General features: G+C 37.9%; 1 protein-coding gene across 1 annotated transcript in view; it reads right to left on the reverse strand.

The window, feature by feature from the left end:
• The window catches only part of LOC150109061 (protein kinase C, brain isozyme-like), a 689445-nt gene that overhangs the window by 365373 nt on the left and 302327 nt on the right, over window positions 1-21745 (reverse strand). The window contains exon 7 of the mRNA XM_090405188.1: window positions 13151-13379. Coding sequence (XP_090261314.1) covers window positions 13151-13379 — 229 coding nt within the window. The remainder of the gene's footprint in view (window positions 1-13150; window positions 13380-21745) is intronic.

The raw sequence follows: 21745 nt of genomic DNA on the forward strand, positions 1-21745 counted from the left end.
GGGGACACATTGCCAAAATTTTGAAGACAACACAAAGACGTCTGGGAATGATGCGGAGGACACTGACGTGTAGAAGTAGGGAGATTTGTGTTCCATTATATAAGGCTTTGATTACGCCACACATGGACTACTGTGTCCAGATTTGGTCACCAGGTTTTCAGAAGGATGAAGAGATGTTGGAAAGGGTCCAAAGGCGACTGACTAAGGTAGTTTCTGACCTCTGGAATTTTGAGTATGAGGAAAGATTGAGAAGATGTAATTTGCAGAGTCTGGTGGAGAGGAGGAAGAGGGGAGATATGATAGAGACCTACAAGTTGGTAAGGGGTTGTTATAAGATCAATGGTGGAGAAGTTCTACAGAGAATAGTGGGAGATCAGGGGAGAACCAGAGGTCATCCCTGGAAACTGTATAAAGAGGGTGTGAGTAGGGGAGTGAGAGGCAGGTTTGTTTCGTGCAGAGTTGTGAATGATTGGAATGCCTTGCCTGAGAGTGTGGTGTTCTGCAAGGAGTTTGAGTGTGTTTAAGACACGGTATGATGAGATGTATGTGTGATAAAAGGACCTCCCAGATGAGTCTTTGACCCCATGAGGTCTTGGGTAATAATAATAATAATAATAATAATATTAAGGTTGTCTGAACAGAGACAAGCTATATTATATTTCAAGCAGTATGTCAAAGAGACAATGATTTAATCAATGATTATTCTACTGGCCTGTCCTCTAGTTAAAAAAAAATTAAAATAAAATAAAAGAACTACAACAAAGCTATATTCTAAAAGATTCAAGTATTGCGACCACATGTTTATTAAGATAAATAAAAATAAACAAACCCGACAAGTTTCGTATGTCGTTTGACTTACATCTTCAGGGATTAAAGGTAACTAAAAGTTTAAAACACAAGAAATGAGAAATTACTCAAAACAGTCCATTCTATGATGTTATGACCGTCTAACTGTTCATTAAATTAAAAAATCTGAATGCATAATCTGTGCATGCTAAGTTTGAACAATGCTGAATGTTGTCACATTTTATGTTTATGATAAAGCTTGATATTACTGATAGAAATGGCAAGGTTATTTAAATCATCATGGAGATCTTACTTCTTGCCATCAAGCCATGTGTAGTTTTCCTTCTGCAAATATAACGTTGTCACATTCTGTTGTTCACGTTCACATTGTCTGAGGTCTGACTTAGGTATATTTTTTATCAATGCTGACCAAACTTGGTGTAGAATTAGGCCCTGGTTTTTGTTGCATTGCGTTGGAATTCTAAGCATATTTGCAGCTTCTTGTTTTGTTTTTCGCAATTATTATAAAGCAATAATAATCAATTTTTAATAAAATATTATTTTGATCATAATCATAATTTTAATGGATTCGCTTTAGGATCAAGACAAATCACTTGAAAGGAGATGCATTGCATTGGAATTCTAAACATATTTGCAGCTTCTTTAAATTTCCTTGTGAAACTGTTTCACAAGGAAATTTAAAGAAGCTTGTTACGTCTTCGTGTCCTCTTTTCCTTTACCTTCTATCGTATTGTTCCTTAAATTCTATGCTTTATTTATCTCTCATGCGTATCAGATATTTCGTTGCCGACAAATTTGTTTTAAGAACGACTGCGCCAGCCGGCAACTAACTTCTGATATTCAAATAGTTAACATTGATTAACATAGGGATCACATGATGTGCAGTCGTGGTTCCCTCCCCTCTTTCTTACATGAATTGTTTCCCTTCCCTTACTCACACAGGTCCGAAAGTTTTTATAAGTGGTAACTCAGTTTCAGAGCAACAGAACTCATGAACTTTGATATAAAAGAATACATTTATTAAAACACTAGTATGGATACACTTTTGTATAATCATTCAAGATACACTTTAAGTAAAAATATCAATGCTAAGTTACTTTCTTTGAACTAAATTGAGAGTCTGAACTCCCCCCCCCCCTCTTTAGATTAAGATATCCAAAATTTCAATCTTTATGCTTAAGTAATTCAATGATATATCTCTGCCTTATGATTAAGCTCAGACTCGACTTATCCGTACAGGGTTACTTAATGCTCATTTTCTAAGCACAATTAGATATAAACTTTATGGCATATCAAACTCTTTCTAACTTATATTCTAACCTGGGAAACAAATTTCAATTCTGCAAAGTCTCTATGCCCCACATTTAAGTGAAGATCAGGCTAATATCTAACACTACAGCAAATAGCTTCTTCCTGACAAACAGTTCAAAATTTAGGTTCCCTCCTCGGCACGAGCTTGGAATGGCACTGGCTTACTTGACACAGACAATTAGTCCAAACAGTCATTAAGGCACTATGGGTAAGATAATGTATGGAGCTCCTCAAAACCTTGGCTCCTTTCCTTTTTTTGGTTTACAATTCTAGAATATATATGAAAGGGTTGTACATTACCATCTTGTCCTTTTTTATGGGGTTTCCTTGACTTCCCCCACGCTTTCGCTTCTGATATGGCAAGACTTCCGTATCCCCTAGCCACGTGTTTCTATGGCCTCAGCGACTTACTTATGCTTTCTTTGAAGGTTGCCCTTCGCTGGCTTTACATTGGCGTGGTTCACCAATGGCTCCTTACTGAAATTCTGACTTCATTCCTTAGGTAGCTTTATTCGGCTTGGTTACAACAGCAACCGAGAGATTGTTACTGGGCACTGGCGACAAGCTTCCTCAGTTATCCAGGCTTGGACGGGAACACAGGAACAGAAAACAAGAGAGCGCTTGAGTCTCGCACCGCGCCTTATATCACCCTTGCGAGCGCCCTCTCTCGTTGACTACGTCACATACTTTGCTACGGCCAATTGGTCACCCAAACTCTGAACTGTTTTAACATGGTCCTAAAACATAGATCTCTTAAGCACATTTAAAAACAACAATTTTGGTCCTGAAACACAGTTTTCCTTTGCTTATTTTACAAGAACAATATTAGTTCTAAGCACAGATTTCTTTAGCTTATTTAATGTTAATAATCTCAGTCGAGTTGATATACCTTTGAGTGAATATATATACAGTACTCCCTTAGCCCTGTTCTTGGAAGTATAAGCATGTCCTTATCCTTAGGTTTTCATTGTCTCTGTGTTGGGTCGGAAACAAATTGGCTTACGGATAGTGAGTCAGCCCTTTTTCCTACACAACAAGCTGCAAATATGCTTAGAATTCCAACGCAATGCAACAAAAACCAGGGTCTAATTCTACCCCAAGTTTAGTCAGCATTGATAAAAAATTTACCTAAGTCAGACCTCGGACAGTGTGAACGTGAACAACAGAATGTGACAACAACATCCGGCATTGTTCAAACTTAGCATGCACAGATTCTGCATTTGGATTTTTTAATTTAATGAACAGTTAGACAGCCATAACATCATAGAATGGAGTATTTTGAGTAATTTCTCATTTCTTGTGTTTTAAACTTTAAGTTACCATTAACCCCTGAAGATGTAAGTCAAACGACAAAACTTGTCGGGTTTGTTTATTTATCTTAATAAATATGTGGTCACAATACTGGAATCTTTCTTTTGAACTGCTAAACCACAGAAACCTACACCTACAAAAAGCTATATTCCAACACCACCAGAGGACAATTTCATATAGATAGTCTTATTATAGCAAAAGTGGTGTCTTAATATAACATGAGAGTTGTTATATTAGAGCTAAGATCCTGGATTATGTACAGTCCTATTTATAATTAAATCTTAGGCGGAAAGGTTATGTGAGCAGAATATGTACCTTCCATATTCTTGGAATTTTTAGACCATCGTTATTGTTAAGATTAAGGTTGTTGATAAGAATTTCACAGGCCTCCTTAAATATACTTTCATACCATGTTTTGGTGTGATGTAAACAACAACTGCCTTTCCAATCAATTCTATGTAGAGTATTAAGGGCATGATCAGAAATGCCAGATTTATCATAGTTATTGAATTTAACGTGCTGTTTATATTCCTATTTTTTTTTTTTCCTGATAGGAATTATGGATCCTGTTTTGCCTATATATACAGCAAATTACAGGTACAATGTATATGGTATACTCCAGGGTGGGCCAGTGGAGGAAGTGGATCCTTGGATGAGTTGAGTAAGTGCTTTAATTTTGCAGGAGGTTTAAAGGTGGCATTAATGTTGTATTTCTGTAGTATTCTGTTTATTTTATCTGATATCCCTTTCATGCATGGAATGGATACACTTTTATGCATGGAATGCTTACACTGAGTGCTTACCATTTTTCATGAAGGTATTGCTCATCATCAGATTCCGACATGTACCCTCATGGGGAGGGGGGTGTACAGGATATAATAGTACTACATGGAATATTTACATCATTATTAACTTCCTACTACAATTTTGCCTCCAAATCAATCTGTTACCTGTCATCCAATATTATCAGATCTTATATTTCTATCTTCTAAGGCACTTTTTACCGTATCAATCCACCTATATCTTGGTCTTTTCCCTGCCAACCTTGCAGAGAACACTTATTTTGCTAATCTTTCCTCTCCCAATCTATGTGTATGTATGTTCCTTTTTTTCTGATAGGAATTTAGAACCCTGTTTCACCTATATAGAGCAAATTATAAGTACAATGTATATGGTATACTCCAGGGTAGGCCAGTGGAGGAATTGGATCCTTGGATGAGTTGAGTAAGTTCCTTAATTTTGCAGGAGGTTTAAAGGTGGCATTAATGTTGTATTTCTGTAGTATTCTGTTTATGAATTCCGGCAGTTGGATACATGGTGGGTGAGAGAATGGGAAGTATATATATGCACAAAATGTAGGCAATGGGAAGATATTACCATAACTGATCTCATTGCATTGGGGGGGGGGGGAATCTCAACCTAGATAGAAGAATAGTGTGATACAGGGTGAGAATAACAAGTGAAATATGAAGGAAAACATAAGAGCGGGGAGTGTGGAAAGTTTGAATGATTGTGAAGTTTTTGGAGATGGTCTTAATTGGGAAGACAAATGGTGAGCAAGAGTGGCTAACTTGCAGAGAGAGAGAGAGAGAGATGAGCTGAAAGAGGAGGTGGAATGTCTTGGGGCAAATGGAAGAGATGAATGCAAGACAAATCAGAGTAGGAGAGAGAGAGAGAGAGAGTGTGTTATTATGGAAATGATAAGAAACAGTAAAAGATAGGGCATGAGAGAGAGTTATGGGAATGATAGAAGAGGAAAGAATAGAAATAGTCAGAGAGAGGGAATGAGCAGATACGAGGGAGTGCTGGAACCAGGGATAATGAGTGAAATATGAATGAAAAAATAAGAGTTGGGAGTGTGGAAAGTTTGAATAATTGTGAAGTTTTTGGAGATGGTCTTAATTGGGAGGATGAATGGTGAGCAAGAGTGGCTAACTTGCAGGACGAATTCTCCATGCTTGCTATGTTTGCTGCGCAAGCTCATTACTTGAGAAAGAAGTAATATTTATTTGTTAATAAATATTTATTGATGCATTTATAAGCATTCCATTTAGGCTTTTATTTTTGTAGACAGAAGACGTCTTAAGCGTGTGCGGCAATAATAGAGGTTTGCATTGTGTATCGAAGGCTGATGCTTGCTCGTTAGTCAAAGCTACTTTGGCTTGCTCGGTTGTGGTAGCTTCCAGGTCCTTGCTGCAGCACTGTGATTTCATGCACGCGCATAGCCATTTCTGCTCCCTTCACGTCGTCTTAAACATAGGCCATAAGCAGTCAAAGTAGCTCTAGCCAGTGAGCTTCAGCCAGCCTTTGCAAGTGTGTGTGTTGCTTGGGAAAATTAAGTTACAACCAACTTTTTATGACGATGTTATTGACCATTCATAAAGAAGAATCGTAGGGTATAATTTGTATTCAAGTAGCTAAATTTTTCAAATTTAGCTACTTGAATACAAATTATACCCTACGATTTTAAATATGATATTAAATGATATTATTATTATTATTAAACAAGACCTCATGGAGTCAAAGACTCATCTAGGAGGTCCTTTTATCTCACACACATCTCATCATACCGCGTCTTAAACACATTCAAACTCCTTGCAGACACCACACTCTCAGGCAAGGCCTGAGATATTATCCCCTCATTTAATAACAAATGAGGGGATAATATCATTTGTAAAATAAATGTTGTATTTGTATGATTAAATGTACATAAATTTCTAAATATATAGTTTTATATGGTCAGTAATTCATTATTCCATTAATCAGACTTCAATCACACCTCTCACTCCCCTGAATGATAACAAGAGCAAGCATGAATTTGAACCCAGCATTCGCCCCTGCTAACTTGCAGAGAGAGAGAGAGAGAGAGAGAGCTGAGCTGAAAGAGGAGGTGGAATGTCTTGGGAATGAGATGAGAGGAGTGAAAGATGAGATAAGGCAAATGGAAGAGATGAATGCAAGGCAAATCAGAGTAGGAGTGAGAGAGAGAGAGAGAGTTATTATAGAAATGATAAGAAACAGTAAAAGAGAGGGAATGAGAGAGTTATGGAAATGATAGAAGAGGAAAGAACAGAAACAGTCGGAGAGAGGGAATGAGAAGATGCGAGGGAGTGCTGGAATCAGGGATAGAGTGATACAAGGACGGCAGGTAGGTAGGGGAACACAGAGAGAAAGGGTTAGAGGGGAGAGAGAGAGTGAGGGATGCAGGTAAGCAATCAAGGAACAGAGTGGTAAGAGGTGTGATGTATGAAGACTTGATGATCTGTGGTGTGCAAGATAGGATGCCAGAGGAGTGTTTGCCTGGAGCAATGATAAAAAGTGTGACTATGGCAATTAAGTGGGGAGAAAGGGTGGATGAGATGATTGTGATGGTGGGCATGAATGATTTGAGAGGCAGTGTAAATTGGGAGGTGATAGATCCGAGATTCATGCTTGAGGTTGTACAAAGAAAACGAAGAGAGGAAAGATAGTGTGTTACCGAGGTACGATAGCGAGGAGCTGAGCAGAAGAACATTAATAATGAATAGCTTAATAGCCAGAATGTGTCAGAAGAGAGGATTGAAATATGTGGATGCTTAGAGGGCATTTGAGGACAAAAAGGAACTGTATGCAAGAGACCACTGCATGCATTTGAATGAGAAAGGATATAGGCATCTGGAGAAATTGCTGTTTTCTGAATGAGTCGATGTGTCAATGCAGGGAAACTAGAATTCCCAGAGTGGATGGTAGCAGGGGTGGCCTCTTGTGGGAAGGGGGCCGGCATCAGGTAACACTGAGTCCAGTGGAGTCTGGAGGGGATAATGATAGGTATAGAAGCAGTGACATAAAATTTTATGCTTTATACTAATGCCAGGAGTATTCAGAATAAAGGAGAGGAATTGGTGGCATTGATAGCGTCAGCCTGGCCAAAGGTTATTGGGATCTCTGAGACGTGGTTGATGGAAGATGATGTAATAACAGGAATAGAAGTAGCAGTGTACAGCATTTTTCAGCAGGATAGGAGGGGAAAACACTGTGGTAGATTACTGCTTATCATAAGTGATGACTTATGTCCTCAAGAGTGGCTTTGGAAGGCAGTGACGCTAATGGTTTTGAAAGCATATGGTGTGAGGTAGAGGTGGGCAAGACAGGATATTTAGTGTGTTGCTACAAGCCAAGGAGCATAGAAGGTAGGGAGCAGGAGATGTTTAGGCAGTTGAGCTTAGCAAGTGCAAGAAGAATGATTGTTATGGGACATTTTAACTACAGCAGTATAAGTTGGGAAGAGGAAAATGTATGTAGTAATAAGGGAATGGAATTTCTAGAATTCTTGAGGGACAAATATCTTAGGCAACATGTAATGGAGGGAACAATAGGTTTAAGAGTTTTGTAGTTGGTCATAGCATCAGAAGAGCTGATAATAACTGAGAAGACACCTCTCTCTCCAGTTGGAGAGGGTGACCATGTGGTTTTTGACTTGGAAGACGTATAGACATGCAAGAGTATCAAAGAAAAGGGAACAGATGTGAAATTATAAGGTGGGTGATTATAATAGTCTTAGATATTAACTTGGGACAGTTTCACAGAGGGCAGAATTGGAAGACTGGTATATCATTAGTGCTTGGGAAATTGTGAAGGAATATTTATTAGCAGCAATAGTAAGCTGTATTCCAAGAGTGAAGAAGGCACAATTTGGTGTAAAGTGGATGACAAATAAATCAAACAGGGACTGCGGGTGAAAAAGAGGTTATGATATAAGGAGAGAGGTGGAGAGCAGATGCATGAAGAATATAAGACTCAGGCTAGGAGAGTAACTAGTATGGAAAGGAAGGGGAAACTGGAATATGAGAAGAGACTGGCACTAAGATCCAAAGAAAATCCTAGGGAATTTTTTACCTATGTGGCTAGTAGGAGGAGAAATGATTGTGGAAGAATGATGGGATAAAAATGGGAATAGAATGACTGATGCAGAGGACATAGTGGAGTTGTTCAATGAACACTTTATTGGAGTATTTCATCCTGGAGAAGTAAGTTTTAATACTAGAGGGGTAGGACAGGTTCGAGGTTTAGAGGTTTAAGAGGAGAGTGTGTTCCAAATATCGAGTACTCTGGATGTCAGTAAAGCTGTGGGACCGGATGGTATTTCACCACAGGTTTTGAGAGAATGTGCTAAAGTAGTTATGATCTTGGAGAAATTAGTGAGGGATCATATACAGTGTTGGCCAGATGAGGTTATCTGTGAGAGTCAACATGGATTTGTTAAGGAGCACTCTTGCTTTAGTAATATGATTGCCTTTTATTATAAAGTAACAAGAGCAGTTGATGAGAGAAAGGCATATACTGCCATTTTTTGGATTTTGCAAAGGCATTTGACAAGGTGCCACATGATAAGCTGATATTTAGGTTGCAGCAGATGGGTTTATATGTCACATTAGTCAATTGGATTCAGAATTGGCTATCTGATAGGCATCAGAGAGTTGTGTATAGTGGGGCAATATCAAGGAGGCAGAAGATTACAAAAGTGGGGGTCCCACAGGGCTCAGTACTAAGACCTGTATTGTTTAACCTTTATATCAATGACATTGTCAATGGATTACAGGGGGATATTCAGTTGTTTGCAGATGATGTTAAGCTGGGAAGGGTTATTAGTAATAGTGCAAATGTGGAAGCCCTGCAAGAGGATTTGATTAAACTAGATAGATGGGCAAATGAATGGGGCTTTCAGTTTAATGCAGCAAAATGTGAAGTCCTGAAGTTTGGGATACATCGATGGGAGGCTGCATACTCGATTGGATGAGCTGTACTGGAGGAAGTAGGGAAGACTAAAGTCCTAATTAAGGACTAAACTCCTTAATTAGGACTTTAGTCTTTGTAGCTTCAATTGTTCTAATTAGTCCCACTGTTACACCAGATTGTTGTTGTTGTCTCATGCACCATGACAAACTGTTTTTCTGTGCTCTGAAGATGCTGGTTAGATTACCAGCGAAATATCAGCAATAAGTCAATAAATTAATTATTTACTTATCAGTCTGTGGTTCTAATATATACTGTCAAAATTAATCGACATATAACATTTTTGTATTTAATGCTCAAAAAGTTCTCACCAGTTTTTGCCTTTTTTGTTTCAGTCACACCTATTATGTCGATCTGGTACTTATCCAATTCCTCAACTAGCTCCATTTCTTTTCCATTCAAGCTTCTTATGTTGATAGTACTGATCTTGAACTATGGTGATGTTGAGTTGGGATGTGTTTTAGAATTTGTTCCAGAGCTGAAGGTATTGCCGATAACTTTTAATTCATCTTTAAGTGCTTGTTTACTGGAGCAAATCTTCAAAAACCCTGTTTTTTAGTGTTAATTGCACCTAGTTTTTGTGTTGTGTGGTGGTAGGAGTTTGTGTGTATATATTGGCCAGTATGTGTAAGCTTCTGGTAAACAGGACTTCTGATCAGGGCTTCTAACCTAATGTGCAATCCTCATCTTCTCATGGCGTACTCCATCAGTAGACAACTACCTGGATGCTGAATAAGGATGGACTGGCAATTTGGTGTGGTGTATGTGTTAATCTTCCAGTAAACAGCAAAGGAAAGAAGGAAGATGTGTGAGAAGTGTATCTAGACAAGGAAGTGTGTTCTGACTTTCAATCTCAATTGTGAATTGTATATGTATGTGTTGTTTGTTTAGGTAGCTGAGGAAAGTAATCTAATGTCTGGTAGCCATGGGACCGGATATCGAAAACTTGTAACATTGTACCTAATTTGCTCTATATAGGTGAAACACGATTCACAATTCCTATCAGAAAAAAGGAACATAAACGACACATTAAATTCAATAACTATGGTATATCTGGCCTTTCTGATCATGCCCAGAGTACTCTACATAGAATTGATTGGAAAGGCATCTGTTTGTTTACATCACACCGAGGTATGAACGTAAATTTCAGGAGGTGTGTGAAATTCTTATCAACCACTTTAATCTTAACAATAATGATGGTTTAAAAATCCAAAGGATATGGAAGGTGCATAATTTACCAACATAACCTTTCCATCTAAGAGTTAATTATAAATAGGATGTAATCAAGGATCTCAGCTCTTATATAATAACTTTCATGTTAAATTAAGACAATATTTTTTGCAGTAATAAAACTATCTATATGAAACTGCCCTCTGATGATGATATAAATAGAATATAGCTTTGATGTAGTTATTTGAACAGCAGTTAGCTAATGAAGCCAAAAAGAATCCTAAGGAGTTCTTTTGATATGTAGCCAGCAAAAGAAAGAATGATTATGGAAGGATGGCATTGATAGGAGAAAATGGTATAAAGCCAGCTGTTGCAGAATGTGTGGTGGAGATATTTAATGAGCAGTTCATAAAGGTCTTTCAATCTTCTGAATGTGACTTCATGGAGAGATTGAGAGCAGTAGATGATGGGGAGGAGCGGCTGACTGTAAGTGAGCAAGAGGTGTATGGGGAGTTGAATAAACTAGATGTTAATAAGGCTGTGGGACTTGATAATATATCACCACATATTCTGAAGGAATGTGCCAGGGAGTTGACACCTGTCTTGACATATTTTTTTAATACGAGTCTTGCACTCGATCAAGTCCCTAAAGAGTGGAAGGAGGGCAAGATTGTGTCACTTCATAGAGGAGGTGATTGAACTCAAGCATCAAACTATAGGCCTATCTGTGTGTCCGGTGTTGTGGTTAAGTTGATGGAGAAGTTTGTGAGAACTAAGATCCAGAGTTGGGTTGACAACAATGGTATTATCTTTGATGGACAGCATGGATTTCCTAAAGGGAGGTCATGTTTTAGTAATCTACTTACTTATTACAATAAAGTGACTGCTTCCTTGGACAGAGGAGAAGGATACACAGTAATAAACTTAGATTTCGCTAAGGCTTCTGATAGAGTACCTCATGATAAGTTGACTGTCAAACTAGAGCAGATGGGGATGGATATTAGATTAGTGCATTGGATTGGAGACTGGCTATCTGATAGGTTTCAACAAGTTGTGTATGGGGGAGCAATATCCAGGAAAAGGAAAGTCACTAGTGGAGTGCCTCAGGGGTCTGTTTTGAGGCCATTACTGTTTAACTTGTATATTAACAATATAGGTGAAGATTTGGATGGAGATATTTAGTTGTTTGCAGATGATGCAAAGTTGGGACGAACCATAAAGAGTAGTGAAGATGTTGTGGCCTTGCAAGAAGACTTGAATAAATTGAGTGATTGGGCAAGCAAATGGGTTTGTGAGTTCAATGTTGTAAAATGTAAGGTTTTAAAATTTGGAAAACAAAATGCAGAATTTATGCTTGGTGAGAATATATTGTTGGAGGTAGAGGAAATAAGAGATCTGGGGTGATAGTGGATAAGGATCTAAAATTTAGGGGACACATGGCCAAAATTTTGAAGACAACACAAAGACTTCTGGGAATGATGAGGAGGACACTGATGTGTAGAAGTAGGGCGATTTGTGTTCCATTGTATAAGGCTTTGATTAGGCCACACATGGGCTATTGTGCCCAGATTTGGTCACCCGGTTTTCAGAAGGATGAAGAGATGTTGGAAAGGGTCCAAAGGCGACTGACTAAGGTAGTTTCTGACCTCTGGAATTTTGAGTATGAGGAAAGCTTGAGAAGATGTAATTTGTACAGTCTGGTGGGCAGGAGGAAGAGGGGATGAAGATGGACTGAAAAATTTCCTTTGCATCGAATCCTGTAAAACCCCTTTCTAATTTGTTACTATCATATTCCCTTTTTCGATCTATTCACTCTTACATAACTTCCGAAGTTGTGCAAGAGTGGTTAGGAAACAGTGAGGACTATATTTTTTGCTTAAAGGGCAGTGAATAAATTGCAAAAAGTAAGTACTAAGTGCTTTGCTTGTGAATCAGTTTAAGGAGCAATATGATGGTTATTGTGTGAATAATGGTTAGCATGGACCTCTGACGATCAGTCTTCATAATCCATGAAGATGCCCATATTATTTATTCTTTGTTTAAAAAAAAATTAATTTTGAAGTTTTCCAGTTTTTGTAGGGTCTCGTGATTTACTTTCATTGGTATGCTGGAATAATACCCATACAACTTAAAAACCAAAGGTAAAAAACAAATTTCTTTCAAAATTTATTTACACTCTTTCGCACTGCCTTCTGTAGAACAACAGCATAAATAATATCTGAAGCACACTGGCAATTTCAAGTGTAGTATCTACAAACACCATTATTTTCTTGTGAAACAGGGTATAATAAGTATTCATGAAGAAAATTAGGCATCAACATTTTTTTCAATTCATCACTTGATGATATCAGATGTTGCCTGGTAAAAAAACAAATTTATCAGTCTAGAATTTTTTTCTTGGTTTCTGGTTTGTAAGCAGCTTGTTTAAGTTATGGCCTTCTCCTTAGGAAACATTTAATCATAAACATTTATTTTTATATACATCCAAACATTCTATGTAATTATACAATTTTAATTATAAATAATTTTATGATTACTAATGTTTTGGGGGAGGGAGCATAACAACAACAAAAATCAAGAAAACTTCTGTAGGAGAACCATCTAAAGCATGAGAAGTTTTACCTTAAAGTAATAAATGTTTTAGGATAGAGTATCTCAACCTCTATGTTATGAAAATATTAAATTTTGTAATAATGTATTTTGCAATTGGCAGTTGTTAAAAGACACAAGTGAAATTTATGGAGAACTTGAAACCATTTTTAAGCAAATAGTTAGATACCTTCATTTGATTTTTGATATCTGAAATATCAGTGCCATCTGGAGGAACTGGTACATTGTAAAATTCCCCTTCTTCAGCTGTTAACAATTTAAACCAGCCTTCTGCAGGTGTTTTAATAAGTTCGGATATTCCAAAGGAAAGAGAGCCCATGAAATCATTACGAGATGTCCTGTCCCAGTCCCACACTTCAATTAAAAGTCTTCTGTCTTTATCATCAGACTTCAAGTCACTAAAAAAGAAAATAAATTTTCTTTTTTACTATTGATAAACCTATAAACAATTCTCAGAGAAATTTCAAATCGATTTTTATTTATCAATTATGGACAATTCAGTTAAAAAAACTGATATTTGTTTTTAGAATTCAAAACTAAAAAGACTCATTATGATAGTAAATGGACAGACTTTTTTGGTAACGAACCAGCTTGAAATAAGGATTCGAGAAGAAAATTATCGAAAAAAAAAAAAAGAAGAAGCAGAAATACACCTATTGAAATATAGCGACGTGGAATGTGAGAAGTATCCACCACAAAATCATAGAACTGGACCAAGCACTAGAAGAAAGAAATGTAAAAATAGCAGTAATTACAGAATCTAAAAAAAAAAGCAGAGAGGAACAGACAAAACTGGAAATTACATCTATATATACAGTGGGGTAAAAGCAGAAGAGAGAGCTAAATCTGGTGTAATGATCTTTCTACATAAATCTCTTAGAAACAATATAATCTATTACAACTTTTGGAGAGATAGAATAATAGAAATGAGAATTAAAATAGACAGAGGCTATATGACAGTAACTGGAACTTATGCACCTGAAGAAGGAAAAGAGGATGACTAAGAAAACTTCTACACCCAAGTGCAGAACACATTAAATAAGACCAATCCTAAGGATCACATTTTGGTAATAGGAGATCTCAACGCAAGAATTGGCAATAAACCATATAAACCAAACATAGGACCTATCGGAGAACTTAACTGTAATAGAAATGGAAATAGATTAAGAGATTTTACTATAAGCAATAACCTTAAAATAATGAACACCTTCTTCAAACAAAGACATCCACAGATACACCTGCGAAGCAAGACACAAGAAGCATTATTGATTACATAATCCGCAATATCAAAATGCTAGAAATTATAATAGATACAAGAGTATACAGAGGATCTGAAATAGAATCAGATCATTACCTTTTAATTGGAAAAATAAAATGGGAACCAACATGGAAAACAACAAAAAAGCAAAAGGAAAATAGAAATTTTGAAGCCTTCAAAGTTAGACTTTTGGATGACAGTAGTATTAAAGACTTGTACCAAAAAAGAATAAAGAACTGGATGACAAGTATAAAACAAAATCAGAACATAGAGGAAGAATGGTCAAACCTAAAAACCATAATGACAAAAGCTGCAAAAGAAAGTTTAGGAACAAAGAAAAAGAGGCCTTAGGGACTGGGGATGATGAAATTAAAAGCATTATTGAAGAAAGGAAAAAAGCATATAAAAACTGGCTCAACCTAAAAGTAATAGAATCAAAAATCAAATACAGCAGAAAAAAAGCAATAGCAAAAGCAGCATGCAGGAGAATAAACAGAACCAGATGGAACAATTCTGCAACAAAATTAGAGAGAGAGACTATGCTCAAAAGACCTAATGCATATAAAATCCTCAAAAATCTAAGCAATGAAACTAGAGGAGAAGCAGATATTAATACCATTAAGAAACATGGCAAAATTACTACCAAGAAGTTAGTTTGTTAATGTACGGAATGAGTTTGAGGGAAGAAGTGAGTTGTATGAGGGGCGATGGACTGCATTTGAGTGGTTATGGTGTGAGTAGCTTGGAGAGACTGCTGCTGCTGGAAGGTAGAGAAGTGAATAGAGAGAATGAATCAGATCGAGAGGGGAGTGATGTGGAAGAGCAGGAGAGTAAGATAGGAGAGCTTGAAGAGGTGGATATGAATGGGGAAGTGAGTGGTACGAGTATAGAAAATGAGAGAATGGGTGTGCAAGAGGAGCAGGGAAACGGGGAGGCTCAGGGTGGACAGGGGTACACAGCATGAGAAAGGTGGATGCACGAAGAGGAGGTGAGAGCATGTGTAGGCAGGAAAGGAATGGGATGACCAGGGATCAAGAAGAAACAGTTGGAATTGAAAAGGGTTCTAAAATGAAGAAGCAGAAAGGGAAATGGCCCCAGTCGAGCATGGAAAGATCACATCGAGTGAGTGGTATCAGTGTAACTAGCTGTAGATCCAGAAATGAGCTGTTGTGTTTGTATACCAATGCTAGAAGTATAAGAAACAAGGCAGATGAAATGGTTGCACTAATTGCGTCTGTTCACCCAACGATTGTCGGAATAAGTGAGACATGGTTGGAAGAGGATGACATCCTGAGGAAAGAGATGGAAGGGTATGATGTGTTTCGTGAGGTCAGAAAGGGTAAAAAGGGAGGAGGAGTGCTATTGATGATAGAGAAAGAGTTATGTCCATATAAAGTAGAGATGCAAGACGGAAATAGTGCCAGTGGTTTTGAGGCAGTATGGTGTGAGATAGAGGTGAATGAAATCAAATACTTGGTGGGATGTTGTAATAGACCAGGTAATGTGGATGGTGGTGATAGTGAAATGTATAGTCAAATTAGCCAAACAAATAAGAAAAGGATGATCATTATGGGTGATTTTAATTACGGCAATACAGACTGGAATGATGAGATAGCAACTGGAAGTAAAGAAAATGAGTTTCTTGAGTTTTTGAGGGATAACTACCTCAGACAGTATGTAACAGAGGGCACACGAGGATTAAGGGTCTTGAATTTGGTCATCTCATCAGAGGATGTAATTATAAATGAAGTGTCAAATCATCCACCAATTGGTGAGAGTGACTATGAGGTGATTACCTGGGTAGTTGCCAGCAGTGCGAGGACCCCTGTGAGAAAAGTGTATATGTGGAACTACAAGGGGGGGGGGGGGGTGATTATGAAGCGCTCAGGAGACAGCTTGCGGGTGTAGCGTGAAATGAGGAGTTAGCTGGAAAAGAGGAGATTTTCAAAAACTATCTAGTAGATGCAATGTCTAAATGTATTCCAAGGGTGAGAAGGTTAAAAAAGGTAGGTGTGAGATGGATGAATAAAGAGATTAAGAATGCGATACAGAGAAAAAAAAAGGGCATTGTGGAGGCAGTATAAGAGAAGTGAAAGTAACCAATTTCATGAGGTCTACAAAGACCAGGCAAGAAGGTGACTTGGTTGGTGAGAGTAGCTAAAGAGAGGTATGAACAACAGTTAGCTAATCAAACCAAAAAGAATCTTAGGGAGTTGTTTCGATATGTAGCCAGCAAAAGAAAGAATGATTATGGAAGGATGACATTGATTGGAGGAAATGGTATAAAGACAGCTGTTGCAGAATGTGTGGTGGAGATACTTAATGAGCAGTTCATAAAGATCTTTCAATCTTCTGAATGTGACTTCATGGAGAGATTGAGAGCAGTTGATGATGGGGAGGAGAGACTGACTGTAAGTGAGCAAGAGGTGTTTGGGGAGTTGAGTAAACTAGATGTAAATAAGGCTGTGGGACTTGATAATATATCACCGCATATTCTGAAGGAATGTGCCAGGGAGTAGACACCTGCCTTGATATATTTTTTTAATAAGCGTCTTGCACTCGATCAAGTCCCTAAAGAGTGGAAGGAGAGCAAGATTGTGTCACTTCATAAAGGAGGTGATCGAACTCAAGCATCAAACTATAGGCCTATCTGTGTGTCAGGTGTTGTGGTTAAGTTGTTGGAGAATCTTGTCAGAACTAGGATTCAGAGTTGGGTTGACAACAATGGCATTTTATTTGATGGACAACACGGATTTGCTAAGGGGAGGTCATGTTTTAGTAATCTACTTACTTATTACAATAAAGTGGCTGCTTCCTTGGACAGAGGAGAAGGATACACAGTAATATACTTAGATTTCGCAAAGGCTTTTGATAGAGTACCTCACGATAAGTTGACAGTCAAACTAGAGCAGACAGGGTTGGTTATTAGATTAGTGCATTGGATTGGAGACTGGCCATCTGATAGGTATCAACAAGTTGTGTATGGGGATGCGATATCCAGGAAAAGGAAAGTCACTAGTGGAGTGCCTCAGGGAGTCTGTTTTAGGGCCATCACTGTTTAACTTGTATATTAATGATATTGGCGAAGATTTGGATGGAGATATTCAGTTGTTTGCAGATGATGCAAAGTTGGGACGGACCATAAAGAGTAGTGAAGATGTTGTGGCCTTGCAAGAAGACTTGAATAAATTGAGTGATTGGACACGGAAATGGGGATGTGAATTCAATGTTGCAAAATGTAAGGTTTTAAAATTTGGAAAACAAAGATGCAATGCAGAATTTATGCTTGGTGAGAATATATTGTTGGAAGTAGAGGAAATAAGAGACATGGGGTTGATAGTGGATAAGAATCTAAAATTTAGGGGGAACCATCGCCAAAATTGTGAAGACAACACAAAGGCTTCTGGGAATGATGCGGAGGACACTAACGTGTAGAAGTAGGGAGATTCTTGTTCCTTTTGTACAAGGCTTTGATTAGGCCACACATGGACTATTGTGCCCAGATTTGGTCATCGGGTTTTCAGAAGGATGAAGAGATGTTGGAAAGGGTCGAAAGGCGACTGACTAAGGTAGTTTCTGACCTCTGGAATTTTGAGTATGAGGAAAGATTGAGAAGATGTAATTTGCAGTCTGGTGGACAAGAGGAAGAGGGGAGATATGATAGAAACCTACAAGTTGGTAAGGGGTTGTTATAGGATCAATGGTGGAGAAGTTCTACAGACAATAGTGGGAGATCAGGGGAGAACCAGAGGTCATCCCTGGAAGATGTATAAAGAGGGTGTGAGAGGCAGGTTTTTTTCGTGCAGAGTTGTGAATGATTGGAATGCCTAGTCTGAAAGTGTGGTGTCTGCAAGGAGTTTGAGTGTGTTTAAGACACGGTATGATGAGCTGTGTGTATGATAAAAGGACCTCTTAGATGAGTCTTTGACTCCATGAAATCTTGGGGTAATAATAATAATAAAGATCTATGGTATAATGAAAACATTCAGAAAAAAGAAACCTACCCTTCATAAACGTCTCGGATAACTTGGAAAACATCACTCTAGAAGAATTAACAAATGCATTAACGCAAAGCAAAACAGGAAAGGCTCCAAGAGAAGAGAATATAAACTTGGAACTTATCAAATATGCAGGACTTGAATTCTCACTCAGGTTATTTAACTTTTATAATATGATCTAGAAAGAAGGAAAATGTCCACAAGATTGGACCAAAGCAATAGTTATCTCCCATCTACAAAAAAGGACACAAATTTTATTGTAACAATTATCGTGGAATCAGCTTACTTAGTACCTGTTATAAAGTATCTACAAAAATCTTAGCATATAAACTTAAACGTATAGTAGATCCAAAATTAATAGAAGAACAAAATGGATTCAGAAAAGGCAGGTCTTGCATAGACTCTGCATTTACATTAAAATTATTAATTGAAAAACATAGAGAAATGAACATAGAAACACACATAGCTTTTATAGATTACACCAAAGCATTTTATAAAATTATCAGAGAAAAACTCTGGGAAATCCTAGAAGAATATGAAATACCAAACCAACTGTTTAGAGCCTTATATAATATATATCAAAATAATAAAATATCTGTGAAGTACAATAATTGAACATCAATCTGGAAACCAATAAATCGAAGAGTATGTCAGGGTTGCCCTCTCTCACTGGTTTTATTTAATATATACATAGATAAAATCATAAAAGAATGGAAGATAACTAATGAAGGTGGATTCAAGATAAACTGTAACACCAGATAATCCACTCTTCTTTTTGCTGATGACCAAATAATCCTTGGAAACAATGAGGATGAACTACAAAAATCATTATGTGGTCTAAATAATTTGAAAAAAAAAACCTATAGTATGGAAATATCAACAGCCAAAACAAAAGTCATGGGCTTCAAAGGTGCTAATCCAATAAGAAGCAAAATAGTAATAAACAACAAAATAATAGATCAAGTAAATTCATTCAATTATTTAGGTTGCACAATGTCATATGATAATGAAGCTGATATAGAACCAAAGATATCAAACTTTTTAAAAGTAACAGGCATCATAAATAAAATTTTTAAACCCAATTATGTACAAAAACACACACGAATAAGAATCTACAATACAGTAGCTAAACCAACCTTACTTTATGGCAGTGAGATATGGACAATAAAAAAAAGCAGATGAAAGAAGAATTGAATCATCTGAAATGAAATTTCTGGCAGAACTGAAGGAGTCACAATAATGGACAAAATGAAAAACAGCGAAAATAGAAAAAAATTTGGAATTACAACCTCCCTAAATGAAACAGTTATTTGCTATAGAGAAAAATAAGAAGAGGAGAGAATGGAAACAATAGGAGCGAGGGAATGGTAAGAGGTATAATGTATGGCGACTCAATGATCCGTGGTGTTCAAGATAGGATGCGTGAGGAGTGTTTGCCAGGAGGAACAATAGAAAGGGTGGCTATGACAATTAAGAGAGGTGAAAGGGTGGATGAGATGATTGTGATGGTAGGAACGAATGACTTGAGTGGTAATGTAAGTCGGGCAGCGAGAGATATGAGATTTTTGCTTGAGACTGTACGGAAGAAGACAGAGAGAGGAAAAATAGTGTGCGAGTCAGTGTGTCCCAGGGAGGATGATACCAGGGGTGGCCTCTTGTGGGAATGGATACTTGGGAGAAGGGAGACAATGTCAGGTAACACTGAGCCCAGTGGAGTCCAGAAGAGATAATGCTGGGTATAGAAACAATGGCATTTATATGCTGTATACTAATGCCAGGAGTATCCGGAATAAGGGAGAGGAATTGGTGGCGCAGATAGCATCAGCCTGGCCAAAAATTATTGCGATCACTGAGACGTGGTTGACAGAGGGGGATATAACAACAGGAATAGAAGTCGCTGGGTATAGCATTTTTCGTCAGGATAGGAGGGGAAAGCGTGGTGGTGGGGTACTGTTTATGATAAGTGATGACCTATGTCCTCTAAGAGTGGAGAATTTGGAAGGAAGTGAGACAAATGATTTTGAGAGCGTATGGTGTGAGGTAGAGGTAGGCAAGACAGGATATTTAGTGGGGTGTTGCTACAGACCCAGGAGCACAGAGGATGGGGACCAGGAGATGTTTAGACAGCTAAGTTTGGCAAGTGCAAGAGGAATGATTGTTATGGGAGATTTTAACTTCAGTAGTATAAATTGGAGAGAGGAAGATGCATGTAGCAATAGGGGAATGGAATTTCTAGAATTCTTGAGGGACAAATGTCTTAGGCAACATGTAACAGAGGGAACAAGAGGTTCAAAAATTTTGGATTTGGTTATAGCATCAGAAGAGTTGATAATAACTGAGTTGACATCTCTCCCACCAGTTGGAGAGAGTGACCATATGGTGTTGACTTGGAAAATGAATAGACATGCAGGAGTATCAAAGAGACGGGAACTTATGTGGAATTATAAGGCAGGTGATTATAATAGTCTTAGACGTCAACTTCGGGAAGTTTCATGGAGGGAGGAATTGGAAGGCCGGGATATCATCAGTGCGTGGGAAATTGTGAAAGAATATTTGTTATCAGCAATGGTAAGTTGTATACCACGAGTGAAGAAGAGGACGCAATTTGGAGTAAAGTGGATGACAAACAATATTAAACAGGAATTGCATGCGAAAAAGAGGCTATGGAAGAGATATAAGGAGATAGGTGAAGAGATGCATGAGGAATATAAGACACAGGCCAGAAGAGTGACTAGTGTGGTAAGGAAAGCGAAACTGGAATATGAGAGGAGATTGGCCCTAAAATCCAAAGAAAATCCTAGGGAATTTTTTAGCTATGTGGCCAGTAGGAGGAGAAACGACTGTGGAAGAATGATATTGTGGGATAAAAATGGAAATAGAGTGATTGATGCAGAGGACATAGTGGAATTGTTCAATGAACACTTTATTGGAGTAATTCATCCTAGAGGAGTCAGTTTTAATGCTAGAGGGATAGGACTGGCACGAGGTCTGGAGGTACAGGAGGAGAGTGTGTTTCAGATACTGAGTACTCTGGATGTCAGTAAAGCTGTGGGACTGGATGGTATTTCGCCACGAGTTTTGAGAGAATGTGCTAGGGAATTGACAGTACCTTTAACGTGGCTTTTCAATGAAAGTCTGGCTTTGGCAAAGGTGCCCAGGGAATGGAAGGAAGGTAAGATAGTGCCATTGCATAAGGGTGGTAACAGACTGGAAGTGTCTAATTATAGGCCAGTCTGTGTATCATCAGTAGTTGTTAAGATCTTGGAGAAAGTAGTGAGGGACCGTGTACAGCATTGGGCAGATGAGGGTAATGTTATCTGTGAGAATCAACATGGATTTGTGAAAGGATGCTCTTGTTTTAGCAATATGCTAGCCTTTTATAATAAAGTTACAAGAACATTAGATGAGGGAAAGGCATATACTGCAATTTTCCTAGACTTGGCGAAGGCATTTGACAGGGTGCCACATGATAAGCTGATATTTAAGTTGCAGCACATGGGTCTGGATG

This window comes from Typopeltis vanoorti, chromosome 2 (genome assembly GCF_054136105.1).
Source record: "Typopeltis vanoorti isolate ZY-2024b chromosome 2, IOZ_Tvanoo_1.0, whole genome shotgun sequence".
Classification (NCBI taxonomy): Eukaryota; Metazoa; Arthropoda; class Arachnida; order Uropygi; family Thelyphonidae; genus Typopeltis; species Typopeltis vanoorti.